This window comes from Protopterus annectens, chromosome 11.part0, assembly GCF_019279795.1.
Source record: "Protopterus annectens isolate FY-2018-M chromosome 11.part0, PAN1.0, whole genome shotgun sequence".
In the NCBI taxonomy this organism is placed as follows: domain Eukaryota; kingdom Metazoa; phylum Chordata; order Ceratodontiformes; family Protopteridae; genus Protopterus; species Protopterus annectens.
This window is the reverse complement of record NC_056745.1, coordinates 1,102,065,173-1,102,088,496: the sequence shown is the minus strand read 5'-3', so window position 1 is coordinate 1,102,088,496 and position 23,324 is coordinate 1,102,065,173. Positions and strand designations below refer to the sequence as shown.

The following is a 23,324-nucleotide window of genomic DNA, read 5'->3' as shown; positions in this document are numbered from 1 at the left end:
TTTTACATACCGGCTTGCCAGGCCTGACGCACAACCTTCAACGAAGGTACGCCCAGTCACGCATGTCTCCACGCAGAAGACGCTCTAGCTGAGAATCGAACCAGACAGCGTGTTACTGTGAGACGACAATAAGTAAATTAAATAATGTGTACAAGGAATGACAAGGCAGGAAAGGAGGAAACAGTAGTCAAGAAAAAAAATCAACACAAGTCTTTTGGTGTGACAAGAGGAAGGAAGAGAAAGACATTTGTACAGCAATGACAGGCAAGAAAATATTTTAGAATGTTCAGGAACATAAAAGAATTTGTCTAGACAATGGATTACTACGATGACAGGTTAGGAATTATGTTAATTAGAAATAATTTAGAAAAAAGATGTCAGGACTCTGGCATAGAAAAGTTGTATTTGTACTAGTGGTGATAAACTTATATGGATGTCACCAAGAAAAAAAGATGAGGGAGAAAAAGAACTCAGTGGGTTTTAAGGAAACTGTGAGTAGTCATTCTGTCTTATCTGTTGGTAAAAGAGCTAGAAAGAATACTTGGACCTCCTGCTAAAAGGTTCCATCAGTTTGTAAATCTGTAGTGGCACAGCAGGACCACAAGATCAGAGAAAAGGTTCCTTACATAACTGTAAGTCCACGAAGAAAGCAGTAACTTACAGACATGTTATGATTCATGTCCTTCCCAAGGGTAATTTTGAAAAACATTTTGTAAGGCAGAGTGGTAGATTTCCTGAAAGTTAACTTTCTTTGAGGATGACAGTACTATGTTTCATGTGTCAGAAAAGTTGTCATTTTAATTTGGACAGTTTGTGTTCCTATGTCAGATGTGATGTAGTCATGGTAAGTGCAGAAGATCTGATGTGTGTAGAATTCACAATGCATTTCAATTTGTGTGAAGGATGTTAATGAGAATGGGGTGTGGCTCAAAATAGTAAGCTCTTCTGATAACTGACTACAGACATATGCCAGAGAGTAATGCTTGGGAGGAAGGGATCTTTCTTAAGAAAAGCCACAAAGGTTCAGTGTTCCAGCTATTCCTGTTTGGTAGTTTGTTTAATTCCCACACAAGGATGGAAAAACTCAAGCTGCTATTGTTTTTTTTTTTTTTTTCATATTACAGAATTTGGTACAGTAGCTCTGGGGAGGGAGAAATCTGCAGCATCAGCATCACCATCACAGCTGGCAAGGTGGGCACAGAAGCGGCAGAAGGGTTTAATGCATTGATGTGCAAGGTTATATACTTTTGTAGGATGTTTCATTGGATATGTTATTTAGGATGGGTTTCCCTGACTACAACAGAGGAAGAAAAAAATACAGAGCCTTTAATCTGTCCTAGTCTGAAATATGCAGTGTAAGAGGACAGTAGTTAAGACCAGCAGAATAATGTGATGCATACATGTGCAAGTGGCCTTGAGACATGCATCCTCCCAGTGAACAGGGAAGCAGTAAGGCTGCACCTGGAATGCCGTGTGCAATTCCTGTAAAAATAAGCTAAAGGGAATGTGCAGGCTGCAACATGATGGCAGTCATTAAGCACTTAGTAAGTTAGAATGAGTAAAAGAAGACAAAAGTGAGAATGTATCTGAAATACCCGAGTGTCAGGGGATAAGCATGTTGATGATAACTCAGCAAGGTGAGCGAAGCTAGAGCAAAAGACAGTTCAGGGCTAACTTAAATACACACTATCGCTCTAAGAGAGGGAGATCTCTGCTTAACATACAAGGCCATGTCAAACCCAGAGCTGTTGGACATGCTACAATTCCAATCCCTCAGAGCTACACGCTCCAGGGATCTAAACCTTGTCATCACAATAAACAAAACATGCTGGAGGGATAGGTTCCTGACCCAGAGACTCCCCAGACTCTGGAATAGATTGCCCATACATGTCAAGCAGAGTGCCTCTTTGGACCTCTTCAAGAGGAACCTTGACGATTGGATGGGAGAAAGGAAATTCACCCCAGGGATCATGTCAGTCACCCTGCTAGACAGGGGTCCAGGAAAGTAAATAATGTGGGAAGAAATAGCCAGGGAATTGTTATGGCTAGGCTTGTATAGGCCCTAGGGCTGATAGCCTAGTACCAACCTATGAACCTATGATAAGATAAGCACTTGAAATGAATTACTAGCCAGTAAACACAAGGAATTCCGGGCAGTGAGAAAATCAGAGGTTCCTTAGACAAAAGGATGGACAATGGCATTAGTAGGGCAACAAAGTCTGGGCTAGCTATACAACTTGGACTGGTGCGGTTGACCATGTATTTTCTGTCAGCTTTCTTAACATAGCTGCATGTATTTCACACACAAGACCTGCACCTGACTCAAACTAATAGATTCATAGGTGTTTACTAGGCTAATGACCACAAGGGCTTTTTTAAGCCTAGCCATTCATCCAAATCTTTGACAAGTTTTGAAACCCTTGATAAGTGTAAGCATGGACCTGGGAGAGTAACCATTTACAGGTTACCTATGACCATTAGAGACATAGGTGCCAAACCAGGGATGAATTTCTGGTTTCTGGTTTCCCATCCAATTGTCCAAGTTGCACTTGAATTGGGTTAGGGAAGAACTCTGCTTCACATGGATGGGGAGCCTGTTCCATAGAAGAGGTGGTCTCTGGGATACATACCTATCTCTCCAGCAGGTCCTATTTATATCACAGGCAAAGTTTAAGCCTTTAGAATGCATAATTCTGGTGCTATTTGTTTTGTGGATATGCAGAAGGTCCATCCGAGTGGGGTCTGACAATGCCCTGTATGCCTGTAGGAGACAGAATACAGGGATAGGGCCTTGAGGCAGTCTACATAGGACATTTTACTTACACTCTGTATTCTTTTAGTGAGGAACCTCTGTGGACATTCCAGTTGTTGTATATGCCTGGTGGCTAGGCACATATGATAGGGTCTATATTATAAAATCGAACGTTTAGGTTGTTGAACACCTAAACGTCGACACCTAAACAGCAAAAGCTGAAAATCGCGAACAGCCACTTCCATGAATTTTTTCACAAGGAAAAATTTGCTTGGCCGTTATCGGGAATTTGCCTTTTCCCCAATGTAGAGCGATCTCGGAGTTGGTATATTTAGTTAGGGTGTGTGTGTGGGGCATAGCCCCCCACATCAGGGGGTGTGGGAGGGTGAAGCCCCCCACTTGATTAGGGTTTGAAAGTTTGTTTTCCTGTTCGCCGGCCAAGCAAATTTTTTCCCTCTGAAAAAATTTGCAGAAGTGGCCATTTGCAGTTTTCTGCTCTTGCCGTTTAGGTGTCGACATTTAGGTGTTCGACAAACTAAATGTTCAATTTTATAATATAGACCCCAATGATAGGTCTGACGAATGGTGAATACAGTGGAACAATGACTTCCTTGAACTTAGATGCCATATCTTTGTTTATAAGTTGCACAGCATAGAATGATTTCCTCACCACTGTAGACATGTGATGGTCAAAGGCAAGATTACTATTACATGTGTCCCTAAGTCCCTGAGTACTGGGTCAACTCTGAGGGGTGTGTTGTCAACACGATAGCTACCAGGGATGTATGACTTCCTAATGGATACAATTATGCATTTCTTGGCATTTAGTTTTAGTCCATGGCTCTGGCACCAGTTGTTTGTCTGTGTCAGCCCCTCCTGGAGAACATTTGTGTCAGTGTGAGATTCAATGACAGCTCCTAAAGTGCAGTCATTTGCAAATTTCGTCAGAGACCACTGACATTGGCCTTGACTTCTGAGAAGTAAATGCCAAAAGGAGTGGTCCAAGGACTGATCCCTGAAGGACTCCACTTGTGACTGGCCACTTTGTAGAGGTGGACTCCCCAATTCTAACTTTCTGGGTCCTGTCTGTCCACTGGGTTACATACAGGTTTGTATCTAACCTCTTGAGTTTGTCAGCAATGCAGAGTGGGGTATTGTGTCAAATGCCTTGGCCAGATCAAGGTAGGCAGTGTGAATGATTTTGCCCTTATATATTGCTTTGGTAACCTTCCCAAAGAAGTCCACCAGGTTGAGTAGGCATGATCTCCCCTTGACGAAATCAAACTGGTTTGGGTCCAGTGTCTGGAGGTTTACTATATCTCTGTTTATCATCTCTATAGTAATTCTTTACATGGCTTTGCATATAAAACTAGTTAACTTATGAGTCTATAGTTTCCAGGATCTGTAGATATCCCACCTTTGTACAGAGGGATGACTGCTGCCTTTCTCCATTCATGAGGCACAAAGCCTGTTTGGAGGCTACAGTTAAACAGTAATTCCAGAAGCCCTGACAGATCATATTTCATACTATTTACAAGGCATCCTGTGATATTGTCTGGGCTCATTGATGCAGTGTGCTTGATCTTAGAGAAAGCATTAAGACCCTGTTCCCTAGTGATAGTAGGGGGAGTGATATTTGATTCTATTTCCTGAGGAAAGGTTGGCGGGGAGAGAGAGGTAAAGTTGGAGCTGAATTTATCAGCCATGACATAGCTAAAGAATGTTTGGTGGTTGTCCTTGGCCTGGGAGGCCAAACTTAACTCTAATTTGTCTTTAGTAGACTTTATTAAAGGAGTTGTTGTTTGTTTATTGAGTTTCTTATGTCCTTGTTTTGCGTTGTTTTACTCCTAGTTTTTCCATGATTTCTTCTGCCTCTGGTTATACCTCCTGTTGATTTTCTGATTTATTTTGTTAGGTTTAGGTTTTTTTTTTAGTTTTCACTTCTCTTACTGGGTACAGTTAGAGTTCTATCTTCTTGCCATGGCTGGCCGTACTGCCTCGTCAAGGTTGGCTATTACAGTTCTCATTAGTCTTCAGTGTGTCAAGGTTTCTTGAATGTTTGCTTGTTCTGCAGGTAATAGCAGGAGAATAGCTCATAGATAGTTCCATATATAGTTCTTACTTATTTCCAGAATAGTCCAGGTCAAAGGGTTTTATTTTTAGAGACCATTTTGTGGTTTGAGCTACCAAGGAAGGCATTACAGGGAGGAGGCATAGGAGTGATTGCAGTGAGTTAGGACTCTAGTATGGTTGCAGGTAGTTATGGGTGTGTTGTGTTGGGTGTCCAAAGTTTTTGTGTTGTGTTCTCTGTTTTTGTGTTCTTGAATGTCTTTTTGAATGTACATTTGGTGTGGTGTTAATAGTAGGGTAAGGTAAGTCATAATCCAAGTGATGGGTAGTGGTAATGAAAGGTTGTGATATAGATGGTAGTTGTTTCAATATGGGTTTCCTGGGCCATAGAGGGGACCTATGGGGCATGCAGGCAGTGGTATTGGAGCAGCTAGCATGAGCAGCTCAAGTGCATTCCAGTGTGAGACCAGCCCTGAATTATTATTTTATTGGATAAGAGACTTTTCCACCCCAGTTAACCTTTAGTACCTAAAGCAAATGTAGCTAATAAGTGTGCGAAAGCATTATAAGTGCATTATTAGCAGTGTAAAACGTGGCTTTAAACTATGTTCTATGTGACTGCACATATGTCAGAATTCTGTATGGTAAAGAGAGCTTCTAGGAGCATTTTTGTTTCCTAGCATTGTTTAGATTTTAATACCTTTTTTTTTTCTTGGTTTTGATTTTTCATGTTGGAAGTTCAGTTTGGTTGCCCAGGCCAAAAAGAAAGGGAAGACAATGTTTTGTTTTATATAGCTAATATTAGAGGGAGAGGGAGAGAAGATCATGCAGAGAGAAGTGGAGAAAGTCTGTTGATCATCTCCATTGTTGACAAATATTGTATCCCCCTTTAGATGATTGACCAGACCCAGCCATTATTAAAGTCAATCATTTTTTGCTTGTATTGTGACATCATCCTTGGAGAAGGTAAAATGCTGCTCAGTGCTAGGCTGATCCCAGCCTGAGACACATATTCCGAGAGCTCCATGATTTATCTCTTCATATAGTCAAGGGAGGTACGTCTCAGGTCATTTACTCTCACATGGACTATGACTGAGTCATATTGGTAATTGTGGTCCATTGACCTGAGTGCATATGTAATATGGTGGATCCTAGCTCCTGATAAGCAACTGACCGTGACTTTTTCCTTACTCATCCTGGTGAGAGGGACATCAGAGTGTCTCAGGATGTAGTCTCCAATGACGAGAATGTTGGATTGTGTGGTGGCTTGCCTTATGGGCTTAGAGGTAGAGGCTTCAATAGATGTAGCTCTTTGTGTTGATGTGGGTGTTGTTTGAAAGAGAGCATTTAGGGCTGCTGAGGGTATTTGATATGAGCACATCATCTAGGAGGTCTTTGTGGTTATCTCCCTGTGAAACTTGACTGAGCATTTCTAACATTAACTTTTCTTGGTACATACCTTATGAATAACTTAAAGCAATGACCTACAATATATGGCTGTGGATGTGAGTCTACATGGCTGTTGGCTGGCCATTGTGGCTGTGTGATAATTTAAAAATAGGGCTACGCTTAGCAGTAATACTGAATAAAAATAATTTAGTCATTCCTTCCTTCTTTCCTTCTATAGGTTCATAAATTCATAGGTACTTACTAGGCTATTGATCTGTGAGGATCGCCTAGCCTTGTATTCCCTAAGTAATTATTAACCCTTATATTTTGTAATATGAATAGCCACAGATGGGCCAAACAGGTATATGTTGGGATAATTAAATGCTTCCCTGATCCTCCAGGACCAGTCATGCTAACCTGTGTGGGGGATGAATTTGAGGTTTTCACCCATTCCTTCACCCAGTTTACATTTAAGTAGAGTAAGAGAAGTGCTCTGCTTTGTGTGAAAAGGAAGACGATTCCATAAAAGCAGTGTTCTCTGAGGTACATACCTATCCCGCCAACATGTTCTGTTAATTTTCCAAAAGGAATTGAGGTCCCTTGAATGAGTGTTTATTACACCACTGGACTTGTGAATTTGGAATACGTCTTGTAGAATAGGGACTTTTGAGGCTTTATACACAAGGCTGAGGTTGCCTCTCAATAACCTGTATGATACTGAGAAGAAAGACAAGGCTTTGAGTCAGTCTGCATATTTTTTATGATTTAGACCCATGATTATTTTAGTGAGAAACCATTGTGATTATTCTACTTGTGGCAAGTATTTGGGCAGGTATGTACCAAAAGGGGTTTTATATTCAATGACTGTCCTAATGAGTGCTGAGTACAGTGGAACTATTATGTCCCTGGATCTGGATGCCATACTTTTCAATAAAGTTGTACAATGAAAAATTACTTTTTTTACAGTCGTGGCTATGTGGTGATCAATGGACAATTCATTGTCGACGTAGGTTCCTAGTCTAACTATGGGATCAATTTTCAAGGGGGCATTGCCAATGTGATAGTTATAATGGGAATCATACTTGCTGAAGGATATGATTATACATCTTTTGGCATTTAGGTTTAGTCCATGGTTTTAGGACAGACTATTTGGGGCAGGCTATCTTGTAAAATCCTAGTGTCCTCTGGGGAGTTTATGACTGCACAACATTTGTAGTCATATGCAAACTTGCTCAGCCAGTAACCTGTAACATTTGCTTTGACCTCCAAGAAGTAAATGCCAAAGAAAATTTGCCCAGGGGCTAAACCTTGGGACACTTCATTAGTTTTGGGATTTTGGAGAAGGTAGAGCCACTCACTCTTAATTCCTGGGTTCTGTTTGTGAGCCTGTTTGCTATCCAATATGTTACACAGGAGTTAACATTTAGCTGGGAGAGTTTATCTATGTTGCCTGAGTGTGGGATGGTGCTGAAAGCCTCTGCAAGGTCCAGATACACAATGTACACAGAATTTCCCTCTTCTTTTACCTCAGTGACTTTTTTGAAGAAGTCAGCCAGGTTACGTAAGGCAGGATATACCCTTGAAAAATTCAAACTGGGTTGAGTCAAAAGTCTTTAGGTTACTTTTATCTTTATTAATTAGTTCCATAATGATCCTTTCCATAGCCTCACAGATGAGACATCTCAGGCTTATGGGTCAATAATTACCCAGGTCTGTTGAAGCCTCACCTTTGTGCAAGGGAATAACTGTTGCTGTCCTCCATTCATCCAGCATAAAGTCAGTTGAAAACTGTTTGTAGAGAGTCATCCCCATAGAAATAGTGTCCTTGTTCATGCCAGGAGCATGGTTAATGTTAGACATGTGCACTTCTTGGAACTTTCTGCCAGGATTAGAAATGTGTAGTAAAGCAATTCAAAGAATAGCTAAATTTTAGAGCTAAAGCCACTTGACCACCAATGCAGTGATCACCTGTAATTATGCCGTTTTTACCTCATGTATGGCTTTGGTTGATTTGAACAGGATCTAGAGTAGTTCCTTGTTTAATTTTTCAATAGTGTCTTTGGGTTCTTGTGAGTTAGAATAATTTTTGCATGCAATTAACTTTTTCTTTTATTGTAAAGCTTGTTTATTTTAGGTTTCCACCACAGGAGGTTATTTTTAAATTTGGCATTGTATTTATGGGGACAAATGAATCTATGCAATTATTTATGTGTGCGTAGAATGTGGCACTGTGTAAGCAGTGGGATCATCATGGTGAGTCTTTGCATAGTCTCTGAATACTGCGGTACTGGAGAATGGTTCAGGCTTTAGTCTTAAGGTGAATGTGACTGACTTGTGGTCTTTTTGACCACGAGTGAGGTTACAATTGGTGGGGAGCAGTACTGCCCCATATTGTTAAGGACCAAGTCCAGAACTTTATTGACTCTGGCTGGTGAATGAACTAACGGGTCCAGAGAGTTTGTGTTAATAAAGTCTTGTAATTCTGGGCATACATGTTTGAGTATGCATAAGTTTCCCAGTTTACAGAAGGATAGTTGAAGTCTCCTAGGAGAATGGTGTTTTGTTTAATACGTAGAGATACCATACTGGTTATGTATTTGGCATGGACAGAGGGAGACTGAGGGATTCCTGTAATGATAGGGGGGGGGGGTTCTGTTTAATAAGTTAGACCTGGAGGAGTTCCAAGTCATTATCCTGTCTATGAAGTCTAGAGCTGAGATTTGTTTTGAAGAGTATGAAAACACCTGTGCCTTCAGTGCCTTCTTCTAAAATACTGAGCCTGTATGAGTGACAAGCATTGAAGGTCTGCACTCATGAACTGTTTTCACTGGTCCTGAACCATGTCTCTGTGGTGATGCATATATAAATGTTTTCTTGGGTTAGCAGTGCTTTTAAGATGTGGAGATTTTTGCTAAAGCTCTTAGCATTAATCAGCAATACTTTAATGCTGTCCACATTCTATTTAGTTCATGTTAGAAGCTTTAAAAGACTGACATTGCCTAAAACAAGCAATATGGAAATGGACAAAGTTTTAATCAACATACAGATCCTTGGTGGGTGAGGCACAGGCTATCCCTGGCAAAGATGTGAGGTCTGTCTGCCATCTCTTACAGTTCATCTCTTACCAGGCTGACATATATTGCAGTACCTTCAAATGATAGCACAAGCTAAGCCAATTGTTGAAGTCAAATATCTTTTTTTTTTTGTTCATATTGCAGCATCAGTCTTGTTGATGGTAAAATACTGCTCCGCGCTATGTTCATACCTGCCTCAGACACATATTCTAAAAGCTCCATAATGTCTCTCTTCATAGAGTCCACATTGGTGTGTCTCAAGTCACTTACACTCACATGAAAAACGATGGTGTCATACATGTACTTATGCTGCAAAGACTTGAGTGCTTATATGATGTGGTGAAGTCTGGTACTTGATAGGCAACTGACTGTGACCCTCTCCTTGCACAATTATGTGAGTGGCAGATCAGTATGTGTTGCTATGGAGTCACCTATATCTAGTAAATTAGATTGTGAGGTTTCCCTTTTGGGCTTTTGACTTAAGATGTGACTCTTAGTTGTATGTTTTATGGTTGGTGCAGCCTGTATTGTATGCTGGTGAGGCTGCTGAGGGCACTTGCTTCTTAGGTGATATTCACAAGATGGTTTAGGTAAGTTATTTTAAAGAGTGTCAGCATATGTAGGTCTATGTGTTTGGCATGAACTATGTGAGGTTGGTTTATTATGGTGTTGTCTGGTTCTGAGAATCTGTTTGTTAATTCTAGTGGTTTTGTGTGAGAGCTATACCTCCATTAACATTTTATAACTTCATCTCTCTTGCACTGCGTCACTTTGTTTAAGCACTAGGTGGTTGTAACTAAATGTGAGACAATTACTACATTATTTCAGGATCCCCAGTTCAACCAAGCTAGCTAAAAAGATTGCTAGAAAGTGCAATTACTTGGTTCCAATTTGTTAATGGAGTAGTGCCTAAGAGCATAGGAATCAATTTACTGAAGTGGTGTCTGAATAAAAATGAATATTCCAAGTCTACACATGAGGGATGATGTGCCCTTACACACCAACTGCACTGAATTGTGCAGAATGCTCCGCATTTAATATTGCCCAAGACTACTATATAGCAATATATGTAAAATAATAATGTCTGCAAACATGAACATGTTAATACAGTTTAATTACACACACACACACATTTATATATATATATATATATATATATATATATATATAATATATATATATATATATAATTAATAATTCAATAAATGTGTTTAAAAAAAATTATTACTGTTCCATGTGTTATTGAATTTAAGTGTGGCTCCACCCTGCATTTTTGATTTTTTTCCACATACTATACCATAGCCATAGCCAGCAGCATGGCATATACAAGCCAACCTCATAGCAATGCCAGCTGCCCAGTGAAGGCTCCCAAAACATACAGTCAACTGTAAGGCCAGTTCATGGAAACCTTTGTGGCTGAAAATTAGAAATTAGGTGCAATTCAATTCATGGCCCCTATACAATTTATATTTCACCTTCATATTTGTTTCCCAGCTTCAAAATGTCAAATTGTGTCACTGTGCCACCAGCATACATGTCAACCACATGAGATGATGATATGAGATGACAATAGAATTGCAACAGCCCCAGGAGTGAGCTGGAAAGTAAACAGCAAGCTAAAAACAAAGTTACCCTAGCAGCAGCAAGTTAAGCAAACTTAAGTTTAAAAGTGCTATGTTATGGTATAAGACCAATACAGTGGAGGGAAGGCTTCTGAAGTTTTTAAACTGAAGTTATTAGCAGTTTAATGCCTCAGTCGAATCTATTTTTGCATTTGCACTTTCACTCCTTTGTAAACTCTTGACTTAAGCTACTTAGACCATTCACTGTGTACTCTGAATTAATTTCTTTTCAGCTTAGGTTCTGCAGATTTGTTGCACTTTTAGCCTAATTTGTAGCCTGGTCACAACTGACCATTGTTGCTGTCCATTGCTGCAACATTGCCAGAGTAATACAGAGAATTTTTTTTTCATTTCTGACCCCAAAATAATCTGTCAAAGGTTTAAAAAAGTAAGTCAGATTATTACTGGAAAAAACATCATGCTCAGTCTATCCTGAGGTAAGGTAAGTTATGTGCAAGCTAGAAAAAGGGAGTTAGTGAGTATTTCACTGGGACAAACAATGATTTAGCTGAACATTTCCTGCAAAACTTGCGGAGGTATGGGGAATTAAACTATCTGAAAAGTAATTGTTAGGTGTACATATTTCATTTGTTGGTGGGTGATCCTGTCTGTGCATGAAGAGAATTTCTTTATTTTCAGTAATTCTTTGTGTTTGCAGTGTTTCTATATGCTACTTGCATGCTGCTGGACTTTTATCTGGAAATGAGTATGAAAATGTCATTGAAAGAAAGAAGTAAAGGATAAGCAAACAAAAGATGTACAAGTAGATTCAAATGGAGTCATTCGTATGACTTATATCATTTCATGATCTCTCCACTCAAGTAACCCGCACGCGTGACCTCAACCTAGTCTGTGACATCAATAGAACTTGTTGGCAGGACAGATTTGTATCCCAGAGATGTGGTCTTCTGTGGAATAGACTCCATCTCCACATCAAGCAGAGTACCTCATTAACCCTTTTTTTAAGCTTGACCTGGATAACAGGATAGGAAACAGAAACTACACCCCTGGGATTCCACCTGTGTCCCTGCTGGATGGGGACATCGAGTGCTGACTTGTCAGAACATGAGCTAGGCTTGTAAGGGCCTCAGGGACAATAGTCTAGTAACTACCTATGATCCTATTATCCTACAAATCAAGTGTGTGTGTTTTTATTGAATTTACAGATATATAGTATTCAGTTTTGGCAGAAAGCCTGCTGCAATCAGGTCGCATGGAAATTGCACCTGTTTGCGCTGTGCAAAAATAGGGTGTTCCACATTTTGACTGTTTGTGACACATTGCTAGAGTCGGTGTTGCACACTGGCCTCTTAAGAGGTTGAGATCTATGAATGTGCCTCTTCATACAGACACAAGGCTCTTCAGATAAATACTGACTATCAAGTGCACTACTAGTTTGTGAAGAAATTAGACAGAAAAAAATTAAGGTTCTAAGTGCCTGCATTTATTCAGTGCCTTGTTATGCACGGATGAGTGATGAGTATCAGCACTACACAAATGCAGGTAGCTTATAACAGCACAGAGAAAAGGTTAAACTATTCAAATGATCCAACTGGTCAATAACAAAACTAACACACTTTAAGGTTACACAGCAATCAGAGGCCTAGAAATGGTTAGGTTCTTTTTCTATGTTCACTAGAGTTAAACCAAAGCAGTTCTCACTAAGATTGCAATAAATATCAAAAGTACAGATTTATCACAGAACATCAGTAATAATATAAAATATACTTATCTCAAGTGTCTTAAGGCTGATACTTTGCCAAATCTGGTGTATAATAGTCATAACCAATAGTGTGGCTGCTTAGTTTTGAGCAGCTCTGAGCAAATATGACCACTTCCTAATTTATTTTAGGATTGCAGCAATGCTAGAAATCATACTGCCATGCACATCTGTGTGTGTCTGTCTTACTGGATATGTGAGTGAGTGTATATGAGTGCTGTATGTTTGTGTGCATGTTCGTATGTGCTTGTGCTACTGCAATACAAGTCTTAGAGGAGAAAACACTAGTGTGGTTACCTGTAACTGTGCAGTGTTCAGTTCAGAGACATGATAATAAGCTGCTAATGAGTTATTGTCCCAAGCAGCTTTATCATTGTCTCTGAATCCATGATATTTTTGTCATGCTATGGGGCCATGCAGTATTGCCCACATAGAACTGGCAGCAAAATTATTATTGAATCCCAACCATTGTATCACAAACCTGTTTTAGAGCTTCTAATAACAGGGAAATGGTCTATAATACATTAAATACAATTGATGAAAAAGCAATAGATTGTCACATGCTTTTTATGATGTTTCTTCATCTATTTTATATAAATCTCCTTTAATTTACCATTCTCATTTGCTAAGAATTTTTTATAAGCATTGGGATTTAATCTGTGTCATACAATTTATTTAGCATTCTGTATCTTTGTGTGCGTAGAACTTCAATTATATGTGACTACTTCAAATTGTTGTATTCTCTGAGGTATAATATTATTGTGTAGTTTTTCTCTGTGGGCCTGTACTGAAAATTAACTCTGTCTAGTTTGATTTTCATGGTCAGTAAGGTAAATAAATACATAAATAAATCAACAGTCAGATTCAATAAAGACTATAGGGTCTATTTACAATGTGTGTGCATCGCAATGTGATGCACACATATTAATGCACTATTTTGGATTCAGTAAGTGACTCTGCATGGTGTATAGAGCTGCTCACAGCCACACAAACAAGGTAAATACCGTGGCATGCAAATTACAGTCCACCCAGGAACCAGACAGAACACCTGCAAACAGGCCATCTGCAAAAGGGCAAAGGTCAAAAATAATACATTGTTGCAATTTCTGTGTTCTATCATGCAACTGCACTTCATGGCATTGCATGGCAGTTGGCAAGGTTCCCCAGCAGATGCAGCAATTGAACACCTACAGACAGAACTCAGACAGCCAATAACTGAAACCAGATACATTCAATTTATTCTGCTGGGCACCGCACAAACATGCTAAGCAGCACACACTGTGTGGTGGTTAACACAGAGATCTTAAGAATGATTAGGAAATGAGAAAATGTCATGTAAGTTGTCTTGTGGCAGCAAGTGTAAATGTAGAGCTGGAGTACAGATGGTCCTGGGTTCCAGTACAGGGTGTGCAACACTTTTCTACTGTTGTTACAGTGCAGTTTATAGAAATAAACTGAAAAATAGACAAGTGTTATTTCAACATTCTTGTGGCAACAGGTGTAAGTGTTGCACTGCCATACACATGGTCCTGGGTTCTAATACAGGATATTCCATGCACTTTTACTATTGTTTCACTTCCCATTATATTAACTCTCATTTATAACACTTTAGACAGTGGAGTTGATATGAATTATATGTATGAAGGCTGAGACACCATAATTGTGTTTTGAGATGTATGACTGAGGGTATACTGTCTACTATATTTCTGTAAGTATAATTCTGCAATCTGCCTTGCATGGCCTTCACAATTATCTAAGACACATTCACAACTGGATCTATATCCAGTAACATTGTCAGGTCACACACATGCATGTGTAACAGCTCAAACTGCCACCTGTAATTATGTATGATTCCTGACTATGTCTGAGCAGAACTTCTTCTGCAGCAAAGATGGAAAATTAACACTGTGGAAGAAAATCTTTTGTCCCTTATGCCTAAGTTTGAATCCCACACTGTAGAAATCAATTTTCCTCAGTGTATAAATGCAAAAACAACTGTGGCAGGTAATTACATGTATGCCACCAGTGCATGTCTGCAAACTTAACTCACCTAACAGTTACCTTCCGATGTCCAATAAATATTTCCAGGCTACATCAGTAGACACTGCACAAATTAAGGCCAAGTATCATATTAACCTCCCAACCCAATTTCAATTATTTAATTCCTCCCTGATTGGCACTGCTGCTGTCCACTTAACATTATGTAAATGTGGTTGGCATCTTTGCTTGAGTTTGCGCACTACCAGTAAACATGATAAGTGGAATTGATAGGAAAGTATCAGTTTCCATTGCTCTAGTTCGGCTGGTAGATGTGGCTGGCATTAGAGAGGAAGATGCCAAGTTTAGGGCACAGAGGTGGGGTATCCAGGAGTCCAGGATATTTATTGGTAAAGCACCATAGCCAAAGGCTACTGCAGAGGGAATATACTGGATCCCAGCATAAGTCTGAGACATGGAATTGTTTGGCTCAGGCTGTATTGAGTGCCGCTGGTATCCCACACACTAGAAAGCAAAGTAGGCATCAGTTCACTGACCTACACAGGATAAAAAGGATACTCTTAACTGCTGGATGTGTGATTTTGAGGCTGTGGATATCGCACAGCTGTGTAAGTATGACAATAAGAGAGTACTTATAAGACTTAGAAAGCTAAATATTGGCAAGACTGGTATGTATAATGCTCTTCTGTTCTTTTCTGTTCTTTTCCCCACCTCCCTGTGGAAATGAGTTTAATTGTCAGGCTCATGTTGCTTGATTGGAGAGACTGAGGGAAGCAAGTGGTATGTATGCAGCAGAAGAGAAGTGTTATTGTAGCTTTAAAAGTTAAATATAGCTTTTTTGGTCTTTTATACAGCTGTATCAAATTGAGCATGCATATCCCAACTGTAAAAGCAAGTATGCATGGATTAGTCTGTAGTACAAAACAATTGTAAGAGTCCAATATTAGACTATAGTTAGAGGTTGTGGGTTCAAATAACATGATTCCCAACTTTACAATACTGTTATTTTTTCAATAATATTTACATTAAATTAAAAACTCTATATCAGTGGCACAAATACCCTGCTGTAAACTGTAATCTGCATAACTGGAACATGCATATGCGCAATATATGCACATTTCACAGATTACTGTCAAAAAAATTGTAGTATAGTGTGTATCTGTTAGAACATATACTTAAATGTAATACTTCAGATAAAAGAGTTGTATAATTGTGTTAATGCATTGTATGATACATATGATGGTACTAATATTATCTATTTTTTCTCTTACCCCAACACGTATCTCTCTTTTTTTATTTTCTATTATGTGTTGTCAGAATGTCTCCATGTCTTCCACGTTTACCACATCACTAAATGCTACACAGCCCAGTGAGGTAGGCCAGCCCCACTGGCTCCAACACCAATGCCCAACATGTCTGGAAGCAACCTGTCAGCACAGCCTCTGCTGCCCCTGCACTATCTGTGACCTCAGGTAGTACTGCTCTGGAAGCTGGTGCAGTGGTACATCACCAACCTGGAGATGCTAGGGTTGGTATGTAGCATAATGCACAATAGCATTGGTGTACACCTACACCAGATGGAGAGGCTGCTGTCCCTCATGGTCCATAGGAGGATAAGATGTCAAGAACTCCAGCTGCCAGCAGAGTAAGGGAACAGTGATGACAGACCAGAGGGTGAGGACTCAGTTCTCACTGTTTCCAAGCTTGATGGGCATGAGCATGAGTTGTCCCCTTCCTCACCCCAATCATGGTGTCCTTTTGTGTCCCTCACCATCCCTGTCTCTTGTCTTGTTTATCTTGATTGTTTGCATTTGTTTTCTCACTTAACCAACTTACCTGACCCACACATGCCTACATCACTTACTCAGCAGGCCTCTCTTACTGAATTAAAAAATGGACACCTGTACAACATAAAATATATTGCAATACATAGCTCTCCATTTTGCACATATGTCTTCTTGACACAATTGATTCAATCCAAATAGCTATACAACATGATTATGTGGTTGTCAACCCTCCCTCTGGAGGTGACAGTCCAAATTCAGCTAATATTCTGCCCATATAATCATTTTTAACTGTTGAGGAAAGGGATAGCTATGGTTCTTTCATACCACTCTCCTGCACATTCCTGTATTGCTTTCCAGTTGTTCTTCCCCCTGCTTGCTCCCCATTTCACCACTTTCCTATCTACTCCATTTTAACATGTATAATCTGGTAAAACAAATAGAATCACACACAACACACATAAGTAGCAGAAAAAGCAATGGATACCTTCACTTTTTGGCCTCTGTGTTTGTGCGGTGTTTCACATCGTGCAGCAATGCCAATCAATAGTGAGCAGCGGTACAATGCTGTGGTTCCTCCACACAATGCCACTTAACTCTGCTGTACTATGCCAACACACAACAACACATGTATTATGAAGAATTCATGTGATTGCATTATCACTGTTTAGTTAAAAGTATTTAAAAGTATTAGATGCACCTGGATGTGAACCCAGTATCATTTGGGCTCAAAAAGAAATGCGTCATTGCATTTACACCTGCTGCCACAGACTCAGTTAAGCAGCAGGTGTGTTTCATAGACTCAATACTAACTCACAGACTTTAGCATTGCTCCTCGCTTTTGTGCACTGCTTAACTACATGCAAACAGGGAAAGTAATGGAAATGTGTATCTCGCATCCGAAAAACATTGCCAACCATCATGCAAATCCACTGCTTGCCACACTATGGAAAATTAAATATTATTATGTATTACTGCTGTTTTACTGCCCATTTCCTATAATATGAAATGACATATGGAAGCATAAACTGAAGGTCCTATCTAACAATATGTCATGTTTTACAACACGCAGAAGTAGAACTATTGACCCATAAACCTAAAAATCATTATCTACAAGGCTAGTGAAAGAATCAGCATGGATCTTATCCACAGGAATATAGGTGACCCTCAACACACTTGATATGACCCATTTTGGTTTTGTCATGGGTAGATTTTGCTTATTAAATGTAGTGGATTTCTTTGATATTGACTACAAAGACAAGAATGAGTGATAACAGGACATATCACCTATGTTGAGTTATCCAAGTCCTTTGACACTATCACCCATTCAGGTATCAGTGAGAAAATCTCCCATCTGGGGATTTACCCATACAACACTAGACAGATAGCCAACTGGCTCACCAACAGAATATGTGCTGTCAAAGTTTGGGACTGCACCTCCATCATGAGACCACTTACCAGTGAAATACCACAAGGATCTGTGCTGGGCCCTCAGCTGTTTGTAATCTATTTCTCTGAAATCCGGACAAAGGTCGATGGCAAAGGTAGAGTGCCTGTAGCTTACCATATTTGCAGATGACTGTCAACTGGATGCAGTCATATACAGTCCCGCAACTATGTTAACATATTACAGAACTGGCTGACACAGAAAAATGGATGGTGCCAAACTCACAGACTGAACCCTACAGCAAAAAAACACCTTGTTGTCTCCTTTGGCAATGAAGTAGCCCTGCTAATTATTATATACATTGTATCCCTCTAAACTCAAACACAGTGTTGGAACTTAGGAACAATTGTTGATAGCAATCTACACTTCAATCACTATGTGTCCATAGTGGTGAAACACATTCTACATTGTACACCTGCTAAATAAGGCCATCACATCCAAGACCAGAGAGGTCATAGCTATGCTGTATTCTACCCTTATCAGACCAATAATTCTGTCTGTACCTCACCAGAGACCTGCAGCATCTGAAGAAAACATAGATTTTTCACCTGGAGAATGCAGGTTATCCAAAAGATGACATACATGGAAAGATGGAAAGACCTGTCACTGTACTCATTATAATGCAGGCTGCTGAGAGTTGACTGATGCCTGGCCTACAGAGCAGTCTCAGACCCTGCTGTACTGGAAATGCTGGAAATGTGCAAATCAAATAGGACAAGACTAAATTGCTCCTGTGATCTCAGCCTAGTCTGTGACATAAACAGAACATGCTGGGGAGACAAATATATCTCCCAGCGATTGCCGCTCCTCTGTAATAGGCTCCCAATATCATGTGAAGCAGTACTCCTCAATGACTCTATTCAAGCACAACCTTTACAAATGTATGACTGATTGTAAATTCACCCCTGGGGTGGCACCTGTGTCTCTCATGGACATGCCAGTCAGTGCTGATCACAAAATCACTCTGCTAACAGCAACCATCAAACTATGCTCAATAAGGATACTTGTGCTTTTGCATGGCTAGGCTTGCAAATGCCCTAGGACCATCAGGCTAGTAATCTCCTATGACCCTAAGAAGCTATGAACCTCTGCAGGCCTCACATCTTCTCTCCAACATGCCCTGCTAATGTCATCCACTTTAAACTGACCTGCAGTCTTGTAAACGGCAGACTTCTGCCGTGGAACTTGATTACAGTGACATGGATTCCAGTCTATCTATATACATCATGGCATGGTTTGTATGCACTCTGTTATCTTTGTGATTAACCAATGTGGTCTCTCCAGCTGCTGCATGTTTCTGGTGAGGTACCTGCAAAAGAGTGCATTATACTATATATTAGTGTTCTGAAGAGGTTTGAGTACAGTGCTGTAATATAATCCTGAGATCTGAATACGATGGCATGACTTATGATGTGCACAACATAGGCTTTCAATGTGAGTGTGGACACTTGGTGGCTGAAATTCAGAGTGCTATGTACATGTGTTCCCAATGCTTGCGTCACTGGGTTTCAGTATAGTAGGACTGTCCTCAATGCTATAATTAGCAGGAATTCCACTTTGCAGAAGGCCAAAATAAAGACATAATTTTGCATTTATTTGTAGGCCATGTGGCTTTGTCACCAATCATTTGTCTATGTTAGCCTTTCCTGTAGTATGTTATCATCATAGGTTGACTCAATGATTGCACCCAGTATGCAGGAATCCCCAAATGCAGTATGTCAAAGGCTGTATACTTTAGCCTGAAGTGTCGTGAGGTAGATTCCAAACAGTAAAGGGCCAAGCACAGGTCCTGGGCTACACCAATGGTGACAGCTGTACTTGTGCAGGTTTATCCATCAGCTTTCACCATATGTGTTCTGTCAGTAAGCCAATTAGTTACCCATCTAATGACAAGAGGTTTGATCCCCAGCTGGGAGAAATTTTCAATGATCTCAGCATGGATATTGCACTCAAACCCTAGGCCAGTTGAGAATAGCCAGTATGCACTGTCTTATCTACATCCAAAACTGTCAGACAGAATCAGTAGGCTGTGACAACATTGCAGATCACCTATCATGTGACTCATCACATACACCTTCCTAACATGGTTGAATACACACTTCAAAACACCCCGTAGAAGGGTGTTTTCAACATGCATTCATGTACGTTGGGAGGGGGACAGCACCCGATGCATTCATGTTTAGACTCTTCCTGACTCTTGTAATCTATGAGGTAGATCAACATGTCATCATAGATCTTTTCTAAATGGACACTAGTGATATCCCAGCTGTGTGCAACAGACCTGTGTGAGTTGTTAATGCTACATCATGTCTGTTACATATGTCAGATGTACTCAAAGAGATCATCTAGGCTGTAGTGTTGTCTTCATGCATACCCTAGATTCTAGGATATGCATGAAGACAACACTATCAGCCTTTTGAACTTGACAAGGCCAAGGCATTTGACACAAATCCATACTGAGGTATTAACTCAACACTGTCAGATGTGGCCATTTACACCTATATCACCAAGAAGGTAGATCAGTGTATCACATACGTGGCATCTAAATATGTTGACATGTGTGAAGTGACCTATATCTCGGGTCCAGTGATCAGATCAATACATCACAGCTGTCTGCCAGGCCCTTTCCTGTCCATTATTTAAGTTATGGACATTACAGATTATATACACACCCTGTGTCCAAACATCTGTCTAAAGGACTACAGATTGTGGGCAATCATTGACTCCAGCTGTGATTTTAGTGTAATTCAGACAGTATCAACCCACACCAAAGATTGAAACCACAGCCATGACAAAACCTGCAATGACAAGAAAATATGGGGGAATCTGTTACATCAGGAAAACAAACACACAACCCAAGTATAATGAAGACATCACACGCTATAATCAGACCAATAGGTATGTAACCTGTGCCCTTGGGTAGATAGTAAATGGGACTTCCACCAGCATGTGGTCACCATGCTGGCTACTCCCTTGTATGTAACACAACCGTTGAGTATGTAAAGGACATCTGCTTCAGAGGCTATAATACCATCTCTAGTTCACAGCCTTCATCACACCAATATACTTCCCTACACATCATACAATGATGTGTAACTGAAGTGTACCACCTTTGTCACAGTGAGCTGTCACACATCTTATTGGCTATATCTAGGTATTTTTTTGTGGCATAAACATTACTGTTTGATGGCGCAAAATCCCCATCAACTTGTTACACCAGATGCACATGTGCTACCTGTTCTGGTGATGCACATAGTACATATATAGGTGTTTGACAACATTAATGGCATAGGTAACATTCATGACAGTGTGGATTGTACCAATATATATTTTTTATATATATATATATATATATATATATATATATATATATATATATATATATATATATATATATACACACACACACACACACACACACACACACACACACACACACACACACACACATGATCATAATGTTGCATACAGGTATAGCAGTCTCCCTCCTAACAGCTCCAGCAGATGTTATGGTGCCAGAACAGTGTGCATGATTACCCTCATAGATTGTGGACATATAATAGTTGTGCAAGTGTGTTTGTGCAGAATTATCTCTGATCACTCTAAATCGCATATGTTATGTCAGAGGCATACGATTACTGGTGGTATTACTCTGATATTATCCATGATTGTGGTTGCTTCTTTTAATGTTGCCTATGACCCTTTACCTGTGTCCCGCTTGCTAGAAACCTCTACTGTGATTACCCTTATATTTAGACAAATCAGTTTGCACAGCATCACATTATGCACCCTACCCCAGTTGTATGTATGTAACATCCCTGATAGATATCCTCTGCATTATTAATGTAAGGATGTTTATCTCACATAAACACCCTCCCCATGGTTTTCACTGTGCAGTCTCTACTGTACCAAATTGATAAGTGATTGGTGTTGCTGCTGCAACCGTCTTCCATTGACATGCCCTCATCTGCTGTACATTAGGTTGTTTCACCTATCCTCTTTCCCTGTGTTCATTCTTACAATTCATTTGTGCATCTCTGTTCGATACACACACTTCCCCTGAGTGATTTTTTACATGGCAGTCCATGTACCCTTACAGATCACTTATACAACTTCAGTACAGGATGCTAGGAATGGGATTTCACAATAATCTGCACTGTAGATACACTGTCCTGTACTGTGTTTGGACCATATACTTAACAGACTTTATTGAATCCCAGGGCTAGTTTACTCTGAGTTTAATTCTTTCATTATCTGTTTGCATACTGTTTAACTATGAGCAGTTACCAAACCACACAGTGTATTTATGCCTAGTGGTTATTACCCAGTTAGCTAAAAAAAAACATATATCATACATCGGTAAAACAATGCAGCTGTGCAGAGTTTCATGGTTTTCTGTTCTACATAACCGTATTTGCTTCATAAAATGTAATTCATGATCTCACATAAGCATGTCCTTTGGTTTTATCTTATTGCAATTAGGACTGCACTCTGTACTTTGATTTCTTATATTATGTATAGGACTAGGCTACGTACATTAGTTGAATTTTGTCCTGTACATTATTTATCTGTACAATACTTACTGTAACCTGATGTTTTCTTGTTGCTGTTTATTGCGTTGCTGTTGACTGTACTTAAAAAGGGATTTCCCATTTGGACATTCCCAGTTAACAAATGTAAATGAACAAAAAAATAATAGTTACGATATTTCAGGGCATACCATTCATGTCCCTTGAAAAAAGTCTGCATAGCTGCTGAGTTCTATCTTATGAAATAAGCAGCTATATAAATAAAGATTACTGTTTTACTAAAGAGGAAGTAACATGTTGATGATAGTGTGGTTCTGTTTTAACAAACACTGACTACTTTAGTATGGGAAGTGCTAAAGACAGCTGTGAAAGAGAGTGTGACTATATACTGTAACATATATAGCTACAAAATCTTTTGAGCGAGTATTGTTGGAAGCTACTGTTACATAATGGCGCATAAAATATAATTACTGTTTTGATGTCTGATTCTTTTTCTGCTTTTTTGCTATCCTGTCAGAACCAGCACCTCCAAAATCTTTATTTGCTGTCAATAAAACCCAGACATCGGTTACCCTACTGTGGGTAGAGGAAGGCATAGCTGACTCATATGAGGTTAACTGTGGCCCAATTGGATCTATGCAAGAAAAGAAGGTAAGAAATTTTGTATTACAGTGTGAATTTCTAAACTTTTGAATGTATATATATATATCCATGTTCCATTCCATAACTACAAGATTTTTTACATGAAGACCCTTATACATTTTTCTTTTTTCTGGATGTTGTCTGAAACATGCCTTTCTGTAACTGGCATGTCTCATAATTTCAGAACTTTGATCTTCTTCATAATTGACTAGCTGCAGTAAAATTCATATTTCTTTCCTATTTTCAGAATGAAAGTGTTAATTTACTAAATGTCATGAAGCTAATAATAGGAAACCT

The 23,324-nt window shown here is 39.6% G+C and overlaps 1 protein-coding gene across 4 annotated transcripts in view; it reads left to right on the top strand.

Annotated features, from left to right (window-relative positions):
* PTPRO (protein tyrosine phosphatase receptor type O) overlaps positions 1 to 23,324 on the top strand; it is a 1,723,724-nt gene that overhangs the window by 1,010,183 nt on the left and 690,217 nt on the right. For all 4 annotated transcript variants that reach the window (XM_044088440.1, XM_044088442.1, XM_044088441.1 and 1 more), the window contains exon 13: positions 22,903 to 23,036. In XM_044088440.1, coding sequence (XP_043944375.1) covers positions 22,903 to 23,036 — 134 coding nt within the window. The remainder of the gene's footprint in view (positions 1 to 22,902; positions 23,037 to 23,324) is intronic.